The 25,941-nt window shown below is 43.5% G+C and overlaps 1 protein-coding gene across 1 annotated transcript in view; it reads right to left on the reverse strand.

The window, feature by feature from the left end:
- Positions 1–215: 215 nt before the first annotated feature.
- Positions 216–25,941, reverse strand: part of SMOC1 (SPARC related modular calcium binding 1) — a 124,728-nt gene continuing 99,002 nt past the window's right edge. Inside the window, exons 8-13 of the mRNA XM_042862577.1 lie at positions 24,881–25,073; positions 23,909–23,991; positions 20,468–20,573; positions 10,240–10,487; positions 5,225–5,275; positions 216–3,610 (exon numbers count right to left, since the gene is read on the reverse strand). Of these exons, the coding sequence (XP_042718511.1) occupies positions 3,594–3,610; positions 5,225–5,275; positions 10,240–10,487; positions 20,468–20,573; positions 23,909–23,991; positions 24,881–25,073 (698 nt within the window). The 3' untranslated portion in view covers positions 216–3,593. The remainder of the gene's footprint in view (positions 3,611–5,224; positions 5,276–10,239; positions 10,488–20,467; positions 20,574–23,908; positions 23,992–24,880; positions 25,074–25,941) is intronic.

The raw sequence follows: 25,941 nt of genomic DNA on the forward strand, positions 1-25,941 counted from the left end.
TAAACCCCAGAGGACAGCACATGGGTGCATGTTTTAGTTCATCCTGGAGGCTTACACACAAGAAAGAAGCATCCTCAGATCCAATCAATGACTGAGACCTGATTCTGGGAGAAGGAAAGTCTCCTTTCCTCATTTGGCAATATAATTAAAAAAACATAATGTGAAAGAAAGATGAGCTCTGAAAATCAATATTCAACAAGAAACAACCAAAAGACTTTAGAGCAAAAGTTATCTATTTTATTACAAAACTAAAATCAAACAGATGCCTTTCAGTCTAACAAACAATGCCATAGGCAGAAATGTGCTGGGGCAGGATAAGTTCAATACAAACTTAGGCCATGGAAAGCAGTGCCTTCATAGGAGTGAATCCCACCATAATGCAACTCCCTCCAAGACACTACGTCCTTGGAGGATCAGCAAAAAAGGATACGGTTTTGCTTCAGGCAGAAGAGCAGATGATTTGCTCTGTAGACCCCTGGTCCTCCTCTGTCATGAGTGTTTTCACCTGTCATTTAAAGTAGAGCTGGAGAGGCCCAGGAGGACTTGTAGGATGAGGAGAGATACCCACGGTCTGCTTCCAGGCACAACTGTGACACACCCTCTGCCCCAGCTTCAGTAGGATGCTACTGATGCAAGGCAAAGCAGAACATGCTTGTCACTGCCAGATAAGGACATTTGGCCTGGCAGCCCGGTGACTGGCAAGAAAAACAACAAGGGATGAGGGAAGCTGAAGCATTGCTCTGTTCTGATGACTGTTTGGACACTCAATGGGTGGATTATATGAGTCAGGACCAGTACAGCCTTCTGTGAGCTTCCAACACACAAATCCTGAACAAGTAATCTAACCTGTGCCCAGACTTTATGCAGTCATAGTGGTTGGGTCATGCATGTCAATGTACAAATGCTGCCATAAGCTGCTCTGAGGCCTGTGCAAATCCGAAGTTGTGATGCTGGGAGTTGGACTCCTCCCATGAAACTAAAGAAACATAATGCTTGGACCCCCATCCATCCATTAAGTCAGCACTAATACAGCAACATGAATATCCACCAATACCAAAGCCAACCTTGTTTGATCTCCTCGAACAACTGACTCAATTTTAATTGCAAACTACATGTGAGCGCAGGCCTTTTAGACCTGAAAGATGCAAAAAGGAGAAAAAGGTCTGCAGAAGGATATTGTGACAGGCAGCAGTGCTGGCTGTCTACTTTACTGACATTCCCAGCATTTCCAGATGAAAAGATGCAATGATTTCTAGCAGCTCTGCACACCCCTGCAATTCTGTGGGGCACTGCCTGTCCCAGTGGCTGGATGACAGAGCTCCTATTGAGATCCAACTGTCTGGATTTGCTGGATGTAACTATGCAATTAAAAAAAAATAAGAAAAAAGAAACAAACAAGAAAACACCCAGCAGCCAGAGCTTTCACTTTCTAAGGCTAGCATATAAAGACAGGGAAAAGTGTTTTTTTTTTTTATACTGTTGGGTTCGTTCTTTGCTCCTACAATAGGAATAACAAGAGATAGGAACATTTCTAACTATACACTAAACCAAATCATTCCAACACACAAAAGATGAGTGCTGGGCATTTTAAAAAGAGAAGATGCAATTGAGAAGTTGGCAGCTTGCAGTCCAGAAAAACACATACATTGTATGTGAGGAACCATAAAGGATCGAGCTGCAGGATCTGCTCTTGCTAAAGAGAGCTTTTCTATACATTACAGTGGTGTAATGTACACTTCAGAGACTACCAGAGGTGTTTTCAACCATATAAAACGCTTCAATCAGCTCCAATGTACTTCTCAGGGAAGAGTTGTCATTGCTACTATATGGCTATTTCAAAAATGCTTGTTATTTTTTCTAATTTTCCATTTTGGCAACAAGGCACTAGCTTACTGCATCAGGACACTCTTGCTGTGATGTGTCTGCCATCAGGTGACGTGCCACAGAGTGGCTGTGTTGTAACATTTATATGAAAGCAGCAAAGCCTCAGGGGACAAGTTCACCTTCTGCAGTATCACAACACTTTTACAAACAATTGTTGGTATGATCTCATATCAGCATGGCACAAAGTCATTTCTTACTACTGGTTCCGGATCCAAAAATGAGCGGCACAAGGATTGCCAAATCTGAAATGGGAAGTTGCTCAGAATTCCTCTAGGAATAGGCAAGTGCCGCTGGAGGTTGAAAACGAGCAAAGCAAATCACAGCACGGCGTGTCCCATCACACTCTGTCCAAACCCAGGATAGCTGATCTGCTGACTTTACAGCTGCATCTGACTGAAGTTAAGCAGGCAACAAGTTTGGAAAAACTGCAGGTGGTTGAAACAGCTCTTGTGGCCTCCAGGAGCACCAAGCTCTTCAAGCCTTTGCTGTTACTAAGCACAAAAGCACGGGAGATACTGATACCAATGAATCAGGTGAAGTAGGTAATCGAAGCTAGACAGGCTGTCCCCTGTGCAGGAGAGGAGCCACCAAAGACAAGATCAGTCATTGCACGCAATCCTTTACCAGCAAGCATGGCCCAAGCTGCAGAGTTGAAGCATAAGTAAAAGCAGACTCTTGGGAACCAGCAGAACGTGTCCTTCTGCACTGACAAATTTGTTCCTTGCTCTCCAGCAAAGTAACAGGCAGTCTGATGCTGCTTTTAGATGGTTCCTCAGTATTTTTATTGCTTGCATCATATAGATGAACACTGTGTCAGAGAAGAAGATGCGTGACATCACTCCGCTGATTCTACTAGTGTCTATGGTTTCCATGCCCTTCCAGTAGCATTAGATTCTCAGGACATGGCACATATTTGCTAAGCATGTCTTCTGAGCCTGAATAGCGATGCATTTGCAATTCATTTTTCACCATTTTGCAACAGGTGCAGAAACTATTTCTACATTTCCTTAATACAATCCTTTCCTACCCCTACTCCAAGTAGCTTTGCAGTGCCCAACTGCTGAGGAGAAATCCTTGCTCTCTCAGAAGTCCTGATGCCTGTGACTTGAACAGAGCTGCACAGTAATCAAAGAGGAGGTTCTCAAGAAGCATTTAGTATGTGGGGCACTGTTTGCTCAGGTCATGCTGATATGCTTACTCCTTCGTGCGTGGGGACAGTAAGAGATCAGTTTGCAACTGAATGATGGATCAGTTGGCAGAAATGAATGCATTACTGTAATCCATTAAATGCAAAGTGTCCCTCTAACCCTAACAGCCTTCAGAAGCAAAGGGAGGAACAGAACAGTGACTCCAACCCCTGTACAAGACAACTGTACAATTTACATACATATTTATATACAGTATATAAAATTCTCTTTCTTCGAGTCCCAGTGAACTCAATTTTAAGTCATCAGTAGCTGTTCCAATTTTAAAAAGTCATGATCCTGTTTCCCCCTGCTCTCCAAAGTATTAGATAATGGCATTGAAAAGAAATTAAAAACAAACCCAAACCAATTATTAGAAAGTGCAAACGTTCTGGGTGCCACTTCTGCTACGTTGGATGTTTCTGATGCTGTATGCTTGCTCTTAAGAAGCAAGGTGTCCATCTGTCGCTGTATCTTTCCTTCCTTTGGGTTGGCTCCTGCCTTCCCTTCTGTCTTCTGTTGCTGCTACACCAAGCGGCCTACTGAAATGGGTGGGGTGGGCAAAAAAAGAGGAACAAAACAGAAGCAGAGAAAGTGAGTAAAGAAGGCAAATTAAAACCAAAATGTCTTCCAAATGAAGTAAGATACAGTATACAGCTTCTGCTGCAAACACGGCCCTGTAAGGCTGAGATCTCAAGTAAGCTGTGAGGCTGAAAACAACACGGGGCTAATGAGACAGCCTTGCTGAAAAAGTGTTGACTGAGTCACACACAGCCCTAGGGATTGATATATTTTTAAACGTAAACCACCACTTCCCTCTCCCTCCCCCCTCTTGGAAATCGGCAGGCAGACTGGGCAAAATGCTGGCCTCTCCCTCTGCTGCTCTGCCTGTGATGGCTGATGCAGAACCCCGCTGCTGCATGGCTGCCCTGTCATCAGCAGCCCCAGAGCCAGCTGCTTCCATCCCTCAGCAGACAAGCAGGAGGCAGACATTCAAGATCTCTCCCAGTCACTGTGAAGGCAAAACACAGCAGTTTCCCTTCAAGACCTGCCTGCATCACACCCTCTGAAGTCTTAACAGGCCTATGAATCTGCCCTGCCGAGCTCCAGCTGTCCCAGGGGATGGTGCAAGTGTGCTACTCAGTGAGTCAGGTGGACGTGCACACTCCCATGCCCCTCTCTTCAAAAAGCATTTTTTAAGTCCCTCATCAAAGGTTCTCCAAGAATTTACAGGATTAGAACAAGCGCTCGCTGAGGATTAATTACAGGGAAAACATGGCAAAGAGAAGGCAGCAGTATGGATCTGATTTTCAAAAGGAGGAAAGTTAATAGACAGGCCTCACTGGAACCAGTGTCAATCAACATACCCTCTGAAGTGGGGGCAAATATTGTTAAATGCAAAACTACTCCGGGCTGTCATAACTGAACCTCATTACACAGCTTTGCAAAAGGCTCTCACAGTGCTCAGTGAATAACAACAGCAGACTGACCTCAGTGTCTAGATGATCTGTCCTACACTAAAGACTATGAGTGACTAGGAAAAAGCTTGAAGCCACAGGATGTGATTTTTGCAACACCTCTTCTCAGCTTTTAGTGGCAACAAAACTCAAATATATGCTCAGAACTGAGGACACACCAGGAAACATCACTGTTTCTCACAAGACAAACTGAGACACACCCAAGGAAACCATGAGGCAGCAGGTCTGAAAGGAAAGCAAACAAAAGTTGTTCTTCGCACCCGATGAAAGGGTGCAATTCACTGCCACAAAGTACAGAGGAGAGCAGACATTAACTGGGACACAGAAGAATATCCATGGGAACATGGCCGTGAAGCAATTAAACATAAATGCAACTAATCACTTAAATTGTTGCTCGCCAGAAAGAGGAAGAGTAAAGCAAGAAGAGTATTCTTGCTCTATCCTATTCCAATTCCTTAGCTACATGCTGTCTGCATAGCTGAAGACACGGTACTGGACTTTGAGCTGATGCTGTAGACCAGCATGTTATAATCTTCACACCTCTTAGGAACAACCCTGGCTTCTAGTTATTTATGGATCGCTATTTGTGAACGTAGAAGAGCAGGGAGCACAAATTTTGGGACACATGGGTATCACAGACAAAAGAAAAAGTAACAAATATTTTGACAAGATACTCACTGAAAGGGTTAAGGCCTTGTCTTTTTCCACTGGGGAAACTGCTCAGGCTACCTGTAAAATCCAAGAACCATGTTAAACGCAATAAATGTCACGGCATGACCAAGGAGCATCCCCATCATCTGCTGGCAGCAGGCAGACTCCAGGGAGCTCTTCCTTTCTGGATGTGCACACAGCAAGTCCTGCCTCTGGAAGACTCATGTGCAAGAGTCAGACCTACAAGCTTGATGCTAATCATCTGATATTCTAGTACCCAAACATCAGGAGAACTGGAGGTTTGGTGTGGGCAAAAAGCGACTATTACAAGGTTAAAATAAAGTCTGGAAGGAAGAAAAGGAAAGGAAAGATGCAAGTAGCGAACATGAAGTTTCCCAAAACAGTCTTTGCTATGAAATGAAAGATCTGAACTCATATCTGGCAGAAGGGCAGGAACAGACTGCACAGCAATGACTGTCACAAGATAAAGGCACAGGCACCCCACACCAGATGGAGCTAACAGCAAGCACTTTTGCCTCTACAATAAACCAGTTCCCACCACCTGCTGGGTACTGACAACATAGGGACTATAGGAGCTGAGCACTTCCAAAAGTATGTTTCAGTCCCTGCTGGCTGCTAAGTAGGGATTTCAGGCAAGGGCCTTGTTAGAAGGGGGACCTCCTGCTTGTTGCCACCCCCAGTTCTGGTCAGGATGAAATCTTTGATGTGTGTGTGCAGCTGACTTAAGGTGCAAAGTAAGGCATGATTTAACTTGCACCAGTAATACAGGAACTCACACCTAAAGAACATTTTGCTGTGGGAAAGAAGATGAGCAGAAATGTAGCAACAAGGTGGAAGAGCAAGGAAACTGCAGGAAGACAGATGCTGCACCCTGACAAGGAAAAGGGAGGAAGAGAAAGGCGGCAGTTGCATTTGAAATGGATCACAAAGCAAAATATTTTAGCTTTAAAAAACGTTAATAAGAGGAACTGCATAAACACAGCGAGTGAGTGATTTCAAGGTCCCTGAATGCCAGCCTCGTCTCAGCCATCTGCCCTGGCAAGATCAGAGAGACCGCCGTTAGCTTATTCCTATGCCTGCACATAAAAAGCAGGGCTCCGTAGCCAAGAGGCAGATTCTTCCAGAGCTAATTGGGACTCACCGAGGGGCCTGGCAATAAAAGCACAGTCCGCTTATGAACTGCTGCATCCTCGGGCGGCTGTTCCCCTAGAGGGTGCTGCTCAGCCGCACACAGCTCCGCTCCGTCATCGCCCTTTGCCCTCAGCCTACCTGCAGCTAAGGGCCGCGCTGCCAAGGGTCTGCACTCACCCCCTCGAGTAGTGAAGCTAGGACTAGTGTGCATTGCTGTGACTGAAACTGCTCGTCTTCAAAAAGATTCGGAAAACAACAGATAAGTTGATCCAAAAGGCCAGCAATGGCAGGGGGTCCCAAGACCAGGCATGGCAGACCTTTGCAGCACGCTGGTAGGGCTCTGTGCTTTCTGTGGGTTTACTCCCAGACGCATTAGTGCAGGGAAACTAACAACTGCCATAAAACTGACTATCTTTCACTCCAAAGGCAGAGAATACGATCTTCAGTCAGCTACTTTCAATATAAAAACAGGCCAGCACGCGTAGAGAAGACAAAACCCTATCAGAGTAACACTGTAATGAGCATAAAGTTGAAATGAAAGAGAGGAAGGGGTATGGCAGATGGGGACGGTGGGTAAATAGAGCATACCTGTGAAGCATTTGGGTACTGCAGGGTGATATCCCATCACTCACTAAATTTCATAATTCAAAGTATTTGCTCAGGTATGCTATTCTGGGTAATAATTCTAGCTACAGTATATTTGGCCAGATGTCCTCCAAAAGAAAAAGCTCAAGGAAACCCCAGCAGTTTTTTATAGGTAGAAGTAATTCCTCTGATTCACTGAGCAAACCTATCACTTTTGATGGGGAAGAAACATGCTTTCAGGAATCCTATCTCATGTCAAGACTGTACAAATGTTCCAACTAGTACTTATCCTCAGGATTAAAGGAGACAAACTATAGCATCCCAACTGAACCCCAAAGGGGAATATCTGAGCAAAGCAAACAAAACCAAGCAGTGAATCAGCAGAGCTTGTTTACATCTCAATCTACATCTAATTTCAATTAAATATACTCTGAATTTCAGTTCAATTAACTCAGTCACTACCTAAAAGCGTTCAGCAAATAGTACCTTACAGTTTCCTCACAGCCTCTCAGACTGTCATCAGCTTCCTATTGTCATCAATTCAGAGGCCTTTCTGAGATGACCACTCCCTGCTACCTGTTCCCACACAACTGCTTGCTTAAGTAATGGAGTTTTTCACTCCCAGAATTCTCCCAAGCGCAAAGAAAATCAGTCACTTCTGCAGGTACTGATTAGAAGGGTCTCAAACACCACTAATTAATCAGCCATTTAGATTGTCTATTATTTTTCCTTCTTTCTTTAGTAGCAGCATCCACATAATGGGTGACCACAAAGATGAAGAACCTACTGAGGAGGGGAGGACAGATATAACTCTGCATCTCAGACAGATTTGATCCTAACTGGAAAGAGCTCAAATTCATGCTTGTCATTATGAACACTGCAGATGAATCCTCCCACATAAAGCTTCCTTTTATCCATGAGACATGTAACATTACTGATTTGTTTATGCCCTGTCCTCCCACCAAGGAACATTATTTCCATGTTTGGATGGAACTGATTCCAAAAAAAAAAAAAAAAAAAAACCCCAAAAAAACCAACCAAAACACTAACAAAAATGCAGAAGCCTTAACACTTGTTTTTCTTACCATTTCAGACTGTACAAAATTTGTATTTAAGGTTTATTTTCAAAATCAGTGCAAGTGTTCAATTTGCTTAACAGGAGGCACACTCACCTGGAATGATGACCCACCTCATTCTAGTCCTTATGCTGCGGGATTCCAACCACAATTTGGAATATTTGAGGCAAGTTCACTAGTAAAGAGGTATATCAAGGGGAAGAATGACTTTCCTTGCCTTCCTCAAGCCCTTTCTCATCCAAATCCAGATCAGAAAAACCTTCCTAACAAAGATTTTGTTGAAACAAGCATTTCCATAAAAAGTTTTAGATTCATTTGACTGGCAGCTTACAACAGAAACTTCCCAACCAGTGTTTGGTTTGGACCAACAGTGACCTCAGCCGCAGCAAATGTGCAGAGACCATGGTATGGAGTAAGAAACACAGAGAAGGAATACATGGACTAGCTGGCCGATTGCATGAACTCATGCTTTGAGATACGATGACATGTAAAAAAGGGCATTACTGGCTGTTTCTTAATGTAGAGGTTCTTGTAAATAGAAGGCAGAGCAAACATTAGCTACTGCCTCACAGATTCGTTACTCCTTTAGGGAAGTCCATCACAAACTTGCATATTGTGTACTCCAAGTATTCTCATTTGTTTTTTCCTATATGCTGGTGGGCTGCTCCCTGCACTGGCTCCCTCTACTGCTTGTTAGCCCTCATCATTCTGTAGCCATCCCTAGGTCCTTTCTTAAGAGTTCTCCTTCCACATAACTTACCTCTTTAACTTTGATCCTCAAGACCTATCAAACCTCTAGTAGGCATGTGGAGCTATGTGACAAAACAAGGTTGGAGCTCTTTTTGCACACAATCTTGTCCTCGTATAATGGGACAATCAGGAAAGGTCAGACTGTGTTCTCAACATTTGGGGAATCAGGGACTCACGGCAACATATCTCCCTTGCTGCTTGCTTTCCCCTTCACTTGAGCTCAAAAATTCTCTTTTTCTTCTTTCTCTCCTTTTTTCTCCCCCTTCCATAAAAATTCTGAACAGTCAGTGGGCCAAGGCAGCAGATTCCAGAGAGTCTTATTCCAGGCCAAATAGCAATAAAACTCATTTGGCATATTCATCTAGTGGGAAGGTAATAAAATTAAGGAACAGGGCTGCTATTTTGGTATGTAATTTCTCAGTAAAGTACAAATGACTAAGAAAAAAACTTCCACTGAGCTAGGAAATCTTAAAATTTCTTACAGTTGACAAATAATCCAATGGTCTTATTATGATAATCAAGATACACGCAAAAAAAAATACCCAGAAAAAGAAACTTCTCAACACTCAACGGTACTCATTCCCTTCTCATGCATGCTAAACCTGAAGAAAGCACTAAGGAAAAGCTAGGACTGGAAAAAGAAAGCTAGCCATCCTTCCCAACCAGCATGACAGTTATAACAACAGCTGTCCACACAACCAAAACACCTGCACAGGAAATTCATCCCTTGGAATCTCCTTGTTTACCTTCTCCTGCCAAGCAAATCTGCCCATAGTCAAGAATGACTGATAATTATTGAGTATGGGTTGAAAGGTTTCAATTCATAGAATCTCCAGAAATATCAGTTTGGTCCAGGTTTCGATAGAAGGTGAGGTGAGAATGAAAGAGGAATAAAAGGAAGGGAGGTGGGCCGATTGCTCAGCCACTAAACAGGAAGAACAGCTATTCCTATGCCCTAATTCTCCCCCAATGTTAAAATGTAATTTAACTCTGAAAAAGTCCAACAGTACAGTCCTGCACTTTCCTTCTGAGTTGTTCTCTCTGTGTCATCCCCTCTCCTGCATGCCGGATTTAGCAATGAAAATAAATATTATTTCTGTTAGTCAACAGGGCCTCCGGAGAAGGACTGGGTTTGTGCTGCCTCATACATCATCCAACCTACATGGTTGAGGCAACAGAATATTGTTAGCAGTGTATTACTCAGAGAGGTCCTGAACTGAACTGCAGTTTCTAAGGACTTCTACAGTACAAGCAGGGTTCTGAGCAAGGCTCATCTTTTTGCCCTGTATCCATTTAGTTCTTAGCACAAAGGTCTGTGATAAGGACTTTAAGACAGAGCCATAAAGATAATGAACTACAGCTGCATGGCAGAATATTAATCACTCATTTTCTCATGCAAAATGCGGCATTTTTTAATTACCTGGGATAAAACCGATTCCTGAGTTTATTCTCACAGAATGGAGAAAGAAATCCACTTACTTCCTTCCTTGCTGACTCCCAAGCACCCCTTCAGCTCCTGAAGTGAGATAGACTTGTCCTTGTTGAGGTCACAGTAGTCAGTGAAACGTCGGGCACATTTCTTGGGCTTGGCTTTCTTCTTCACATAACGCTTGAAAGGCTTCAGCTCTCGCTTGTTGATGTCATTGCTGCTGTTGTTGTCCAGCTGGCTGAAGTACCAATGCACCACTCGCTCCTCCAGCGTGTGGCTGGGGTCTGGCTCAGAGAACCTGCTGGGGAGAAAGCAGAGGCCCCCAGCAAGTGGGTGCTCTTACCAACGTTGTCATGTGCATGGAAGAGCCACAGAGTGTGACTTGTGTAAAGCAGGACAAATACACAAATCTGACAATCTTCTCCTTTTAGCTGAGATCTTTAGAGAGAGAGAGAGGAACTTTATCTAGAAATGCCTTTTAGCATTAACAAGTGGTGACAAGGGATTCTGGGAGTCTGATACCCTTAGCTCTGTCTCTCCTTACACCAGTTGCTGAAACTGCCTAATCCCAAAGGATTCCCCCTCTGGAGGGCAAAAAGCAGTCTTCATGCTCCTTTTGACTCTTGAGCTACCAATGTGAGAGCTGTGCATGCCAGCTGCCATGGTAGTTTCTGTGATAGCAGCATCTAGGCTTCGGAAAGGGAACAAATTTATTTAACGCAAGACGCATTCATTATTTGAAAATGTCCTTGGCAAGACGAAACATTCTTGCTGTATCTATTTATATGATCTGAACACCCGTGCTGTATTTGCAGCATATTTAATGCTCTTCACGTGGATGATTTATACGCAAGAATTCCACAGCAGACAAGCACCACAAATCCATTAAAAACAGTACTATGGAACTGGTAACTTCAGAGTGCTCCATTTCTTACTCATTCTCATCTTACAGCTTTGACATTATTTGGCTCACATTTCCTTTCTGTGGACAACAACAAAAAATATCAGAGAGGAGGACAGGAGGAGGGACAGCCTCAGCTGAAGACATGTGAATAGAGAACACTGCCTCTCAATCTCAGGTCTTTACTGAAGAGGCAGTAGGTCATACTGTTTATATGGCATGAGGTGCTCTCCCAGCAGTAGGAAGGGGGTTATTCCTTGTGATACAAAGAATCAGGGAAGAAATCCTTTCTAGAGAAGACTTTTTCTTTTTCTTCTTCTCTTTTTTAAGTTCACTAAGGTAGCCTGTTCTTTCTCCAAATGATGAATGCATCATTAAAAAAATTAAAATGATGCTGAGACTTGAGCCTTTTTCCTCCTAAGCATAAAGCTTTTTAGGGCACGGAAATTAGTGGACAGGCAGTCAGACATGCTACACTGGCACTGGTTGCTCTGACTTATTCCAGGAGACACATGCAGCTGCTGCCTAATTCCTTCCCCAGCGATGAGAGAGGGACAGTTGTGTGCTGCAGGCAGCCAGGTTCTGGTGTGAGTTTTGGGCACTCAAGCTAGGGAAATATGAACCCAGGTTCAGTTTTACTAAGGTGTACCTTATAAAATGCATTTTAAGACCATCATCAACCTTAATTAAGAAACTGGTGGGTTATATATTTAAATGGCAACTGAAAAATTCTTTTTTGGGGAACTAGAAGGGTAAAAACCCTTTTGACCTTCTCATATGACCCCTTCTGCCTCTACAATGCAGCTACAAAGCCTGAAAAAGAAAATCACAACCTACAGTCATGGCACATCAGTAATGTGAAACGTAGTCGCTATCTGGGAACATCTGCACCCCCGCACCCTCCAAAGTAAATTCACACACTGGAAAGAGGTAAATAACCTACAGCAACATATTTCACAAGGTTTTACTTGAGAATGTCTCCTCATCATTTAATTCTTAGCTGAGAAGCATCCTGGCATTCAGACACAGTGTCTGGTCAATGTACAGTGGGATAAACACTGCGTGGGAGGAAGAGGAGGTTGGGAATAAATTTGATTTAGTTTTGGGAGCCAAAACACAAGGCAAACCCCTGGAGCTACCTATGGACAAGTAGAAACTGCAAAAATCTCCCCAGGAAGCTAAGGGAGTGCCTGGATTTTTTAGAGCCCTGAAACTCAACATGAAGAACAGGATGACAGGAGAGAATAAAAACACATCCTGTGGCTTGTTTTTATGACATTTATAAACACAGTCATTGGCCTCTCTCCCTTTTGGAAGTGAGCTGGCTATCATTTGAAGACTTGAATGTTTCCAACAGCCACAGGGAAGAACCAGAAGTTCTGTATTGCAAGAGAGAAGCTTCTGCTTTTGCTGAGATAGAGGAATACAACCCCAATTTTTGCATGTGAGATTCCCTTGGTCCACACCTTGGCCTGCCCTTGGCTCTGACCTTTGCTTTCTGAAGACCCAGATCTCAAGCCGCAGAAATGGAGAAAAGGGAAAGAGCACCTCTAGCACTGACAGTAAGCACTGTCAGAAAGACAGGAGCACTTGCTTCTCTCTACCTGCTGAAGAGACACTCCAAAGCAGGATTTAGAAGGGTCTTTTTTTTTTTTTCTTTTTTCAGAAACACATCAATGAGGAGCTCTCCTAGTTACTAGAAGAGGCAACATGGTTTTCTCCAGCACTTCCAAAAAGAAAACCAAGGCAATCCACAGGCTAATACAAATACATTGACTCATGAGGTGATGATGTATCAGTCTTAGCCACTACAAACAAGCTGAGCATTTATACTGAAAACAGCAGCACGCTAATGGAACTAAAGGGAATTAGTTTAACTTCTGTGACTGTATGAGGAAGGAAGATAGAGCCATTACTAAGTTTTTACCACTTCCTGCTGGCTGGCCTAAAAGTACTGCAGTTCCTGAGCTGGTTGCCTGCCCTTTCTGATGATAATCCAGAATCCCAGAACAGGGAGGACTTTGAATATCCACATCATCTCAGTGCAGCCATACCTTCCCTGTGCATCGTGCAATTATATGATAGACTGAGAATGCTGAGGTTACAACATTCATCTAAATATCTTGACTTTCATGACTGTCCATGCAAGACACTTACTTTCCATCTATGAAACATGAGTCGAAGCAACTTCACAGCATTGCTAAACCACTTAGTTTTGATGATGTGCCATGACAACAGCCATACATGCTGGGTCAGCTGAAATGTATCTGAGGTCTCTAACTGTTCTGCCAGTGCAGAGTTTGAAGTAGTGTTCTTGGGGAATTTTATTCTATTGCCTCTCCTTTGTTGTTGCAAGAGAAGTGCATCAGTCCTCAGATGCTAAGTTAATTTGCTGAGCTGCTTCTCCACTGCACATTTTCAACTTACAATAAAACATCTCTTACTCCAACACCAGTCACGTGAAAAATCCACTGAACCTGTCTCTTGCTGCTGTATGATAACAATTTCTCAGGCTTCTCGTGCAAACTACATAAAAGCCAGCAAGTTTAGCTCCGTTATGCAGCATAAGTCCACCAAGAGCCCAACAGAGAAGAGAAGAATAGTTTTGTCTAAGTAATCTTTTGCTCCTCTTCATGTATAATGTTCTGTCAGTTCCCTCATGGGAAGCTCTTTACTTATCTCTTCACTGGCTAATGCCTGAAGACACCTGGGTTAATGCTCCATTACTTTTAACAAGGCTATTTTTCCAGCTGAGACACACTTCCAGGGAACATCATCATATCATCTGGTCTAACTGGGCTATGGAGAGAAAGCAAAGAGTCTATAAATAAATATGGACACGTGCTTCTTGCAGCTGCACTAAATTCTGGAGCAGAGAGGGAAGAATATGCCAAAATACCACCTAGACAGTTTGAACACGCTCTTTGCAAGCAGCCTATAATGCCTTCCAGCCCTAGCAAGAAAGAAGGAATTAACTGCACAGGAAAGAAGAGGAGGTATCTAGCTTAAAATACAGGAGAGCAAGGTCAGACAGTGCACACATACCGAAACACGTACAGTGTGCAATCACATTCTCCTCCACTGGGCTGTACTCTCAAAGGGTAATAGGCTCAACTACATTTTACTGAGTAAAACGAAGTCCCTTCACAGAATCACAGAATCACAGAATCACAAGGTTGGAAACGACCTGCAAGATCATCCAGTCCAACCACCCTCCCATTCCTATCAGTGCCACAAGCTACTAAACCATCTCTCGTAGCTCCTCATCAAGGCGCCTCTTGAACACTGCCAGGGACGGCGACTCCACCACCTCCCTGGGCAGCCATTCCAGTGCCTGACCACCCTTTGAGAGAAAAAGTTTCTCCTAATATCCAACCTAAACCTCTTCTGGTATAACTTCTTGCCATTTCCTCGGGTCCTACTATTTGCCTGGGAGAAGAGGCCAGACCCTTTTGCACCACAACCTCCCTTCAGGAAGTTGTAGAGTGCAATGAGGTCTCCCCTGAGCCTCCTCTTCTCCAGACTGAACAATCCCAGCTCCCTCAGCCGCTCCTCATAAGACTTGTGCTCCAGACCCCTCAACAGTTTTGTTGCCCTTCTCTGGACACGCTCCAGGGCCTCAATGTCTTTCTTGTAGTGAGGGGCCCAAAACTGAACACAGTACTCGAGGTGCGGCCTCACCAGCGCTGAGTACAGGGGGATGATCACCTCCCTGCTCCTGCTGGCCACACTATTTCTAATGCAGGCCAGGATGCTGTTGGCCCTCTTGGCCACCTGGGCACACTGTCGGCTCATGTTCAGCCGAGCATCAACCAACACTCCCAGGTCCCTTTCCTCTTCACAGTCATCCAACCACTCATCCCCAAGCCTTCCTTTCAAAGTCAATCCTTTGCTTCCTGCACACTTGCAGCCCCACTGCATCCCACTGCACAGACTCTCTATACTACTGCAGTGACAGAAAATCTGCGAACACAAAATATTTCTCTGGGAGAAAGCAAGGTTGCAAGCTCTGAAGTACCCAGCAGATGATCACCTGTTTGAAGGTTTTTCCAAAATCTGTTACTTTCTGATACAAACTTTAATTGGCAACAATAGCAGCTGAGGCAGGAGGAGGGAAGGGGATTAAGACCAGGTTAACATCCCTAACTCCAGACTGAAAATGGGGGCTATAAACCAGTGGGAGCTAATTCCAGGATGGAAGTGCACTGATGAACAAGAAACTACTAGCAGAAGCAACAGAGCAGAAAAAAAGCCCAGCTTCCACTCCCACTCGCTTGTAGTCAGGTTATCTACAGTATTTAAATCTGCAAGTTTCTAAGTCTCAACGTTATTTTGCAAGCATTTAAGCCTTGCTTGGTTGTTGCTGAATGAAGGAGGGATGCAAAGAAATATCAGGACTGACCTTGCCAGTCAATGCCCAGGGGAGCACTAATGATGCCCACCAAGGTGCCCAGGGGAAGTGATGATGGAAAGTGGCAACAGTTTTAACAGACCAAGTAAAATTCATGATTCTTCTTGCCTGCTCTGCTTCCACTTAGTCTCCTTTTGTCATTCCTTGAGGTTGTCTATTGTAAAGCTAAAAGCACTAACTGTGGAACATGGCTCGAATCAAAGAGGATTACTCTAATGAAATTGTAAAAAGGATTGTGTATTTGTTTTCTTATTCTCCCTTTCCCATAGGGAAAGAGTCAAGAAGCTAACAAAAAAAAAAAAAAAAAAAGCTGTGTTCAGACTAAACAAAAGGTTACTGCGCAGTCCAAATCCATTACAAGGAATGCATAATTCCTCTACAGCTAAAACTGAAGCTATCTTCTCATTACAGACCCAGTTTCTTTCTCTCCTCCCTCCGGCTAAGTTGTGTATGAAACATTATTCTGAACACAACTTTTCTGAAGACTGAGGGATAAATCATTTAGGAGGTTTAAAAATCAACTCCCTTCATTCCTCATTGACTTTTTAAAAGATCCTCCTATTACACGATCTCTTTCATATCTTTAATTAGGCTAGAATTTCCATAGAAGCATAAAGAGAGTTCAGTATCCAACTTCAATTGAATTGCAATAGGAGCTGGGCATTAACTTCCCCATACTGTTTGAAAGTGTCAATCTTTATTAAAACATGGCTCAACTTCAGAACACCCTGGAGATGTGCTGAGCTTTACTTGCCTGCTTCCAACTGCTCAACTACAGCATGAAAGGGAACCTTGGGGGCAATTTTCTGAAGTACCTTTTAGGGCTATTACATGGGAAATAATTGGCAGCTTACAATGAAGGCACACAACTGCTGAGTTACATGATAAGGATAGCTGTCAGAAGCTGCTCTTTTAACCCAAAACTCCACAGGGCATTCATATTTTTCCTGATGGTGTAACAACCTACAGTGAGAACATTTTGGCAATTAAAATTTATTCCCAAATTGGCAAAGACTAAAGATAGTTTCTTAGATTGGGTAGAGAGAAGCTGGGATCTCCTTTGACCTATTCTAGTTTAGGCCCCCATGTGATAGGAATATGTCTGACTTACAAAATAGAATACAATGTACTAAAGTGAACTCGTTTGTTTTGTTTGTTTTGTTTTTGTTTTTTAACAAAAAATGCTGCTTCTATTATATAGGATTTATGCAGGATACAAAACACTGTTTAATAAACCTATTTCCTACAAGAGTTCCCTTAATTAATTTGAAAACATACAGTAACAAGATGTGCCTTGGAGTTTATGTAATAAACTTAAGAATGAATTTTACCAGAGATTTTCTGTTTCAAAAGTTTAAATGAAGTCTATTTGGCTATTTTGCTGTAATACAAACCAGGGCCATGACGAAGGGAAGTTCTCTTCTCATTTACATTATTGTAAAGCAAGAGTAACTCAATTAAAATCAATAGCTTTGAACTTGCTTAAACGAGACAAGACCTATAAGGGATTACAAGGTTGTTTTAAGCATGCCCAATTAAAAAAAAAAAAAAAAAAAAAAAGTCTTATCAGGTTTTACTTACGTTGCCTGAAGCAACAAACAAGTTGTACTGCATCACTTTGCTGCTACTAGATGTTTTGGTGTGTGTCAAGTGTAAAGCAAGCAGATCAGCACAGCCTTATGTAGACTTTAAATGCAGATCTCCAGCATTTTTTCTCCTTACATTTTTCCTTTCCTTCCAAAGAAAAATTAATAACACATTCATTGCAAAGCCATAGAGAACTTTGCAGCATACAAAGGCAAAGTCTTGAAGACACTCAGCAAATGCAGGCAGTTTTCACTCCACATATTCAGGCTCAGGCTGAAAGCTGCAAAGTCAGCTAATCCAACCTCCTGTACATCACACGCACAGACTGTGAATCAATTTACTTTTAAGACCAGAACTTTGATTTGACTAAAGTATTTCTGAAAGGTATCAAGCCCAAAAAGAAAGCCTTACAGAGTGGGAATCCATCACCACCCTCATTAGCTCGTTCTGCCTTACAAACAGCTTTGCTTTAAAGAAATGTTGATCACAAGTTGGTTTATATTCAGCTGATCATGTTCTTCCCTGTTAGACTAAAGAGCCTGCAGAGTTTGTGTCCCTATGGACTCACTCAGATTATAAGTAATCGTCTTTCAATCCTTTTTTCTTTCTTCTAATATCCCATGGAAGCCTGAACTCCTTAAGACTCTCACTCTTAGGTCTTTTTCAGCCCTTAAAAACTTTGGCGAGGCTCTTCTCTCTGTTGTTCCCTGTTTTAATGTTTGATACCAAAGGTGTACATTGTGACAGCTCCATCTCCCTGCTGTCACAGAGAAATGGAAATAACTCCTCTTCGCTAAAACTGCCTCTTGTTGATAAATACTCGCGTTTTGCCACAGTCCCACACTGAAATCTTGTATCCACAGCTCAGTCCATTTCAGTAACTTTCTGTTTTGGGTACTGCTCCCTTTCTGTCCCTGCTCTGGAAGCAAGGCCTTACATCCAGTCCACATACACCCAGAATGCTCACATTTAGAACTCACTGGACAATACATGGGGCCAAATGACGAGGGGAAAACAGCTTGCGTGTATCGAGTTTGCCTGTCCTCTGTGACTTCTAAGCTTACAATAAACTATTTTCATTATTGGCTTCATTTGTTCAGCCTCTAAAAGGGTCCAAAAATGGTGAACACTTCAAAGAAAGAGGTAGGTTACAGAGGAAGCCAGTGTGTGTTTAAGTGCAGCACTCCCCTTCCACTGAGAACAGAGAAGAGCCTGCAATAAGAGAAACTTGCCTCACAAACGTAAGTGTCTCTGCTGACATTAAGCTAAACCAGATCTCGAGCTTTCCTTTCCAATATCACCTTCTCAACAAACCTGGGTGAAGGAGGTACAGGATAAGCACTGTTGTAAATTAAGTATAATGTCAGTTGTTAAGGCTGGAAAAGAGTTCATTAGCCCCATAAATAAAATATTCATGAAAAAGAGCTTTCACTTCTAATGCCAGAGTGAAGTCAGGTCACCCAGCAGAATTTCAGATGTTCCTGAAGAGAGGACTCTAGGCATTTTCCCCTCTGGGAAACTTGGAAAGCAGAACTCATTGCACAGAGACTGCTTCCTGGCTTCTCAGCTCTGCAAACTCATACCAAATGAAAGCTGTACTGGTTGAATTGCTAAATTCCTTGAAATTGTTTTTTGTTTTTTTCTTTTCTTTTCCAAAATAAATGGTTCCATAGTGGCACATGGATGGAAAAGCTTGATGTAGGCTCTTTGGGGTATGCACTTACCTTAACTGATCCATGCGGAAGTTTATGCCAGAGCAATTTCCTGAATTTAATCACAGCTGTGAGCAGGCAGAATATTTGGGTGGCAGCAGCCTTTCGCCTTACAAAGGACAGACTGCTAAAAGATTTTTTTTTCCCCCTTTCAACTGGGCTGCTGACACTGCAGCTGAAAATAAATCAATGTGGCGACTGTGAAGAGCTGGGCAGTGAAAAATTCTGCCAGAAAGGCTTCTATTCAAAGCTGAGAAATACACAAAACTTGGGGAACGTTAGGAAGAAAGCCTGCTGGGTTTATGGAAGAGCAGTGGGGACATATATGTCTCTGGTCTCTACAATATTGGTTTATATTAAGTTTTATTTTAAGAGTGATGATTACACTGGCTGGGTTTCGGCTTCTGTGCCAAAGATGCCAAATAAATATCAAATACTCTCCAGGGCTTCCTGCCACCCCCATCCACAGCATTTGAACCATGCAAATTACACAGAATTGACACTGGAATGCTTATGGCTGGGAGAGAACAACGTATTTCCCATCCTTGGGGCATTTTTCATCCTGTTTATATGAGTACAGACATGCTAGGCATATACTGCTAATTCGAAGGGTTACAGACTATCCCATGTGCAGGCATTCAGCAACCGGCCTCATTTGCAAGGTCCAAACATAAAGTTAAAAACATATGGACTCACAAGCAATCCATCCAGCAACCAAGAGGCACAAAGGTGCCACCCAGGAAGTTTTTGTCTTTAGAATTTAAAGATGGTATTGCTTCCTCATGCATTTTGAAAGAGGGAAGCAGGGTATCAACATTACATGCTGGAAGCAACATGCACAAAGGTACCTCCATCTCTACATCTGCATTAACGCGAGCACATTATTTGCTGTGGCATCCCTGCCTGGTAGGCTAGCACTGTCCCCTTTTATAGTCAGAGCCATAGAAGCCTTGCCTAGTCATGGCCACACAGTAATTTTTTAAAACTCAACCAAGTCCATCCCCAGTGGCCTGTTCTGCCTGGCACTTTGCAGCACCGCAGCTGCTGCACTAAGGAGATTTCCTATCATCAAACAGGAGGGGGAGACAAGATCTCAGCTTTTCCCCAGCTCCCCAGAAAAGCACACTTCTGCCCACCTCTTTCAAACAGGCCTGACCTGCTGCTCCTTCCAAGAGGGATGAGGAGGCAGCTGGTCAGAGGGGAGGGTCATGAAAAACAGCTTCTCTCCTCATCCACAGGCTGGCTTCAGCCCCACAGCAAAACCACAGCACTTGTGCTGCCAAGAATTCCGTTCACATTCTTCACTCCCTGTGGTAGCCACTAGGCCACACGGTCTCCTTCAATCCATTTGCATTTTATTAGGTCTTTTCATAGACAGGGGACAAAAGAACAAGACACTTCCTCCCACTGAGCTCTCATTTCACACTTCAAATGGGCTATACTAACCTTTATGGTGGAACAGCTGCCAGGGAGGAGGGGTGGGAGCAGGCATGCCAGACTACAATGACAAGACAGAGCAGCCTCTGATGGTGCAGCACTAGCTCCTCTCCCAGCAATCCACATGAATGGGAATCAGCTCAGAGCACCACTCTTCCTCCCACCCCCACCTCACAGGCATCCAGAGCAATCACCTTGGTGGGTTCAGCTCAAGTGCTTTCCAGACTCACCTCCCACCTCCAGTAGGTGCTGCTGAGTTAATAGCCTGTACCATGTCTGTAGTGAGAGCATCGAGTAAGCTGGTGATAAATTCAACTTTCTTCCCATCTGGGCAACCTGCAAAAAGAAAAGAGGAGGTTTAATGTAAGAACACACAAGACTGATCTCCCAGCCCAACGCAGCAAGGACCAGTCAGAACCTCCTTTGTTTGTAACATTGTAGACATCATTGCAGGAAAGGCAGAAGAATTCCTCAGTGGGTTCCTCCGCATGGCAATTTGTCCTGCAGCTTTGTCCAGCACACACACAGTCACCAACAATATCTGGCAGGAAGATCATGTGGTTGGTTTTACAGCCTCTCCTCCCAGTTCCCTACCAGCATAACCACAGGGATGTGCTGGAAGTGCCTGGCAGACAGAGTTCCCATGGTAACACTTGTACAGGAGTTTAAAAAATAATTCGTTACCTCCCGGGTCATCTTCCTCCAAAAATACGGCTGTTCTGAGGCTCTAGCTGACAGCTTAAAGCTTCTTAAAGCAAGGGCCAAAGTGAGCGCTGCTGTTCTTACCTCCCTCTCCAGGCACAGAGTACTGCCTGCCAGGAGCTACCACAATAGTTCAGTTCTTTGCCTGTCCAGACTGCACTGGAAATATGTCTGACCAAGTGATCACATGGCAAGAGCCTCCAGTCACTGCTGATTTGGGCAGGAATTGGACGAAATGGACTGTAGACAAGCTTGGTAACTATTTCCATGACTTAGTCCTGAGACCATTCAGTTACTCACCATTATAACTACAGAACGATGGAGTCTCTGTCAGTCTTAAAACAGAACTGAATCTCTGCCTCCTTACCTTTATGAGGCAAACTATGCAGCCACTGTCCAAAACCTACCACCTGCCATTCCACTGTTTTCTACAACATGACACTGAAGCCATCACCACCTTCCTTACTCTTCCCCAAAACCTCTGTTCACTACCAATTATCCACGTAGAAGAGCAGTACCAGAAAACAGTATTGCCTCAGTAGCAAGTAACAGTGTCAACACTTTCTGCTTCTCCTAGTCAAGCAGAGAAGCATGTGTACCCCAAACATAGCAGCAGAAACCTAATGTAATCTCTCGACAACTGAAAGCAGCTTGCAAATTGATCTGACAAAACTCCCTCCTTTGCAGCATTACTGGCTCTGTTTTCTGCAATAGCGAACCAACAGTCCCTAGCCTGTCTCTATATTACGCATATTACACACACACACACCCCTCAGCACTTGTTTGGCACACGGTCCAGAAAATGTCAGCATTGTAATGGGTAAGCTGCTATGGCAGTCAGAGGAGACCACTCACTTAAAGGAGCTTTTTGTTGCAGTAATGAGAAGGTTGAAAAACCATTTGCTAGAAGTCATCTCCCTGGGGCCTCAGCATCTCACCGTCTGCAGGAATTAGCAGCTTGCCATTTGCTATGTGCAAGCAACACGTTCCTTCCTTCTTTCTTCTGGCTCTCGTGGGAGCAGCATGACACAGTTTGTGAAGAGGGTATGCGTAGGTATGCACAGATTCATACTCTTGTCTCTCCCAGCTTGGCCTGTGCAGGATCACACAGGAGAAGGATGCTACTGCCTGAAGCACTGAAGGTCTGGAGGACAGGCAAGACTCTAGAAAAGGGGTAAGTAAGGGACCTTCATTGGAGAGGTGAAGGCAAATGGAAAGATGTCTCAAATAAAAGTAGAGATTTTTCTAAAAGCTCAGTTCCAGTAAGAAAGATGAAAGGTAAGAGAAAACATCTTTTCTCATTCCCTGTAGTTCTGACTCACCAGTGAATTTTTATATACAAGAGTAGCTAATCAAACAAACCTCAAGTCTGCATCAAAAGACCATGGAGCAGACAAATCAGGATATGTGACTCCCCTGCTCCATCTCCTGCTCTCTTCATAGACAAGGGTATTTCTAGCAACAGGAACCATCACAGACAGAAACCACACATCCAAACAGAGCTGAAAGTTCACTAAGGTACAAAGAAGTGGCCTGAGCTGAGAGGATAACTCTCCTGGAGTCTGATACTACAGAGCATCCTACATACGTCCTCTTGGGCCTCATGAAGTTCCCATCCCCTCATCTACTTGAAGCTGTAGTGCAGAAGAAGGAAGAAGAAACCATTCTGTCTTCCTGAGAGATCAGAAAGAAACTCTAAGGAGTCCAAAGGCAAAGGGTTTTCTCTGAGTTCTGCAGAGACAGAGAATAAATGCAAGAAGCAGCAGAAAAGCAAACGGAAAATAGCAGGGAGAAGAAAGGAAGTCAGGTTGTTCTGTTTTACAATGATTTCCCAAGGAAATGAGCCTTAATGCAATCATTTAGCTGATTCACTAAATGGGGTGATCTCTCACCCCTCAAAGTAATACTTAAACCAATTGGCCAATTTCATTCAAATGTAAGAGGAAGGCAGATAAGAAGTTTTTACATGTCTTGTAAAAATGAGCAGCTGCGTAGTAGAGAGCTGTGCTGGGGGCAGAGCTGCTAAGAAGAGAGCTATGGAGCCCAAGGTCAGGAGCTGGCAGGAGAATCAAGAGATGCAAAAGGCAAATCTCATTTTCTTTGCTAACTTGTTCACAGAAAACTCACTTCATGTTAGCCCTAGGAAGGGCCACAAAAAGTGAAGCAGATTCATTGCTACCAGCTTTTTCTGTGGAGTTTCTGGTCTCTACTTCTCCCTCACTGTAGAAAGGACTGGCTGTAGCTTCTGTTTTTGGGAGTCTTTCCCCTCTCAGAAGAGCAATGACTGATCTCTCAGTGAAGGCCCTTCCCTCTGCACCTTACAAAGGCAGAGGGAAGTTAAAAACAGAGCATGTGTGTATAATATTTTTTAACAGTTGCTCAGACACCTGTTCCCAGCATCTCTTCCTAGCAGTAACAAAGCAAACAAATAGGAAATTATGGCTTGTCATGTTGTTAAGAGGGGAAAGGAACAGAAAACAACCAGCAATGGGAGATAAAGTGGGTCTCAGGTAGAAAGTGAGGAATCCAGTCCAGCCAAGTAAGCAGCATGAGATAAGTGACCTTAGTGCACCAGGAATACAGTCCTGCAGTGCCAGGGAGCCAGTTGATCCACTGACAATTATCATCATTGCTCATCAGACCATCAAGCTACTAAAAAGCCCTGCTATATGGGAAGGATCCTGTCCTGGCCAAGCTTTGAAGAAAGGTTTTGAATGCTGAGCCCATTCTTCAGCTAGGGTACATGCAGGCACCCAGTTTTTTTTTTCCCAGCAATTCTATCTCAGCCATGTTTCCAAAGAAAGGCAGACAGGCAATAAAGCAGCCTCCCAGGCTCTTCCAGTTACCCAAAATAACAGAATAAAACCCTCGGTAAAATAAGCATAGTTGAGGAAAATCCCCTCAACAACACTGTAGGCCTCTTGAGAGTCCCAAGGTGAGATAAGCAAAGATGGTCTCTCTTTACCAACCTGGAAGTTCTCTGTCCTTGAACGGATCATCAATCTCTGTACTCTTCGATCTGGCATCACTTTCACATACTGGAGTCTCATAGCTGGAAAAGAATAGAAGATGCTAAACTATGTGATATGGCTTCAGTGTCATCAGATAGTTGCTAAGGGGTCATCTTATCTGCTCACAACAGGGGAAAAAATAAACCTGCAGCAGAAACACTATTCTTAGTCATGTGTCTGCTTATGGACAGCCAGCAGCAGCAGTAGCAAGTAGAGAGAGGAGTGGGAACATGCTGTGAAACCCAGGAGCAGCTTAAACCCACAGACAGCAAAAGGCCCTCTTCCAACTCTTGTGGGTGCAGATTGAGCTTTTTTTCAAAACTGCCCATGTTCTGCAGGATCACTGTGCTGTGCAGAGTTTTAAATTCCTGACCCTACTGGACTGTTTTTGTAGCTTTCCAGAACCACAATTTGTTTCCGGTTCCCAAATGATAAAATATTCCAAAGGTAATTTTAAGATCCAAGGCAGCTGAAAAGCTAAATTTACCTTTTGCTTAAAATCTATCAATGTGCAACTGGGAAATGCTCTAAGTCTGTTCTGGCCAGAATCTAAGTGGCTGCAGGATGGAAACATAAAGCAGAGGATAACTCAACACAGACACTTCTGTTTCTACCCCTCATAACACAGGCCTGTATTTTGAGCAAAGGACTGGTGCCTGCTACCACCAGAAATCTGCATGCCAGAAAAAAAAAAAAAAAAAAAAAAAGAAAAAAAAAGGCAGTTTTATATAATAGTTCTTTGAGAGAAAAGCAGTTAGTGTGTATCAACTCCTACAGAGGACACTCAGTATGGTACATCACATCGCTGGCTCTAGGGAAGGTAGCTCAGAGCACGCTGCCCAAGAAGTACTAACTTATCTGGTACAGCAATACTATTTTTCATGGCTCATCTCCCCCAGGCAGGGATCCCACCAGGCTTACAGCTCTTACCGAGTGGAAGTACCGGGCAGGGGGCGTCCAGTGTCCACCAGGACGCACCAGCAGTACCCGGTGGACTGATGACATTGCACTGGTTTGTAGAGCCCCCCTGGAGCACACTCGGGGATGACGATGCCCTCACGAGGGTTCTGCCTGGCCTCCTCCAGGGCACTCTGTCTTTCCTGGTCGCAGGAGTGAACTTTCTCTAGAAGACAGGAAGGAGATGGAGGTGTATAGTGAAAAAAGGCCAAATAAAGATCAGCTTCCTCAGCTCAGCAGGTCAGGAGTATCCTCCACAGCAGACCTTAGTGTGCTTTCTGCCCAATAAACACCAGTATGCCTACACCGTCGATAATGAGAGATTTCAGGGCTGAGAACTTCATACAATCAGAGACTATGTTACAAGATTATGGATTCTAGAGGCTGTTTGATGCATGTCCAGCAAACCAGGAAGAGCAAGAAATTGCAGCCCCTGGGTAAGGTTTTTGCAGGTGATATTTTTGCATACTTGGAGGTCCTCACTTATGACTCATGGCTTTCAGTTACACAAAGGTGCCAATAGCCAAGCTCTGCTCCCACCACCTATTTATCCAAAATGCAGTGCATTCTTCTGTCTCATTTAGCATCCTTGAAGGCTGTTAAATGACATAGGGCTGCATGTGCCCAAGAGAAGAAGGAAGTTATATTTTAACATCACTTTATCAAGTACATGGGATAATATTTCACAGAACATTACAATCTGTTCATCTCAGCAGCCAGAAGCTCTTAATAAGAAATCTGCAAACATTCTGGTCTTTTAAGGAGAAGGAAAAGAACTTCACCTTTGGAAAGCAGGGAAGATATCAGAGAGAGGAAAAAAACATGCATATAGGAGAAAGAAGTCAATGCTTACGACCACAAGATTAAAACACATGAAATCTAGGGTAAAAAAAGAAAAGGGCAAAGGACAAAGGGCGAAGGGAAAAGAAGAAGAAGAAGAAGAAGAAGAAGAAGAAGAAAAAGAAGAAGAAAAAGAAGAAGAAAAAGAAGAAGAAGAAGAAGAAGAAGAAAAAGAAGAAGAAAAAGAAAAAGAA

The sequence above is a fragment of the Lagopus leucura genome, unplaced genomic scaffold (genome assembly GCF_019238085.1).
Source record: "Lagopus leucura isolate 7727_CA_CO unplaced genomic scaffold, USGS_WTPT01 Super-Scaffold_1, whole genome shotgun sequence".
NCBI lineage: Eukaryota > Metazoa > Chordata > Aves > Galliformes > Phasianidae > Lagopus > Lagopus leucura.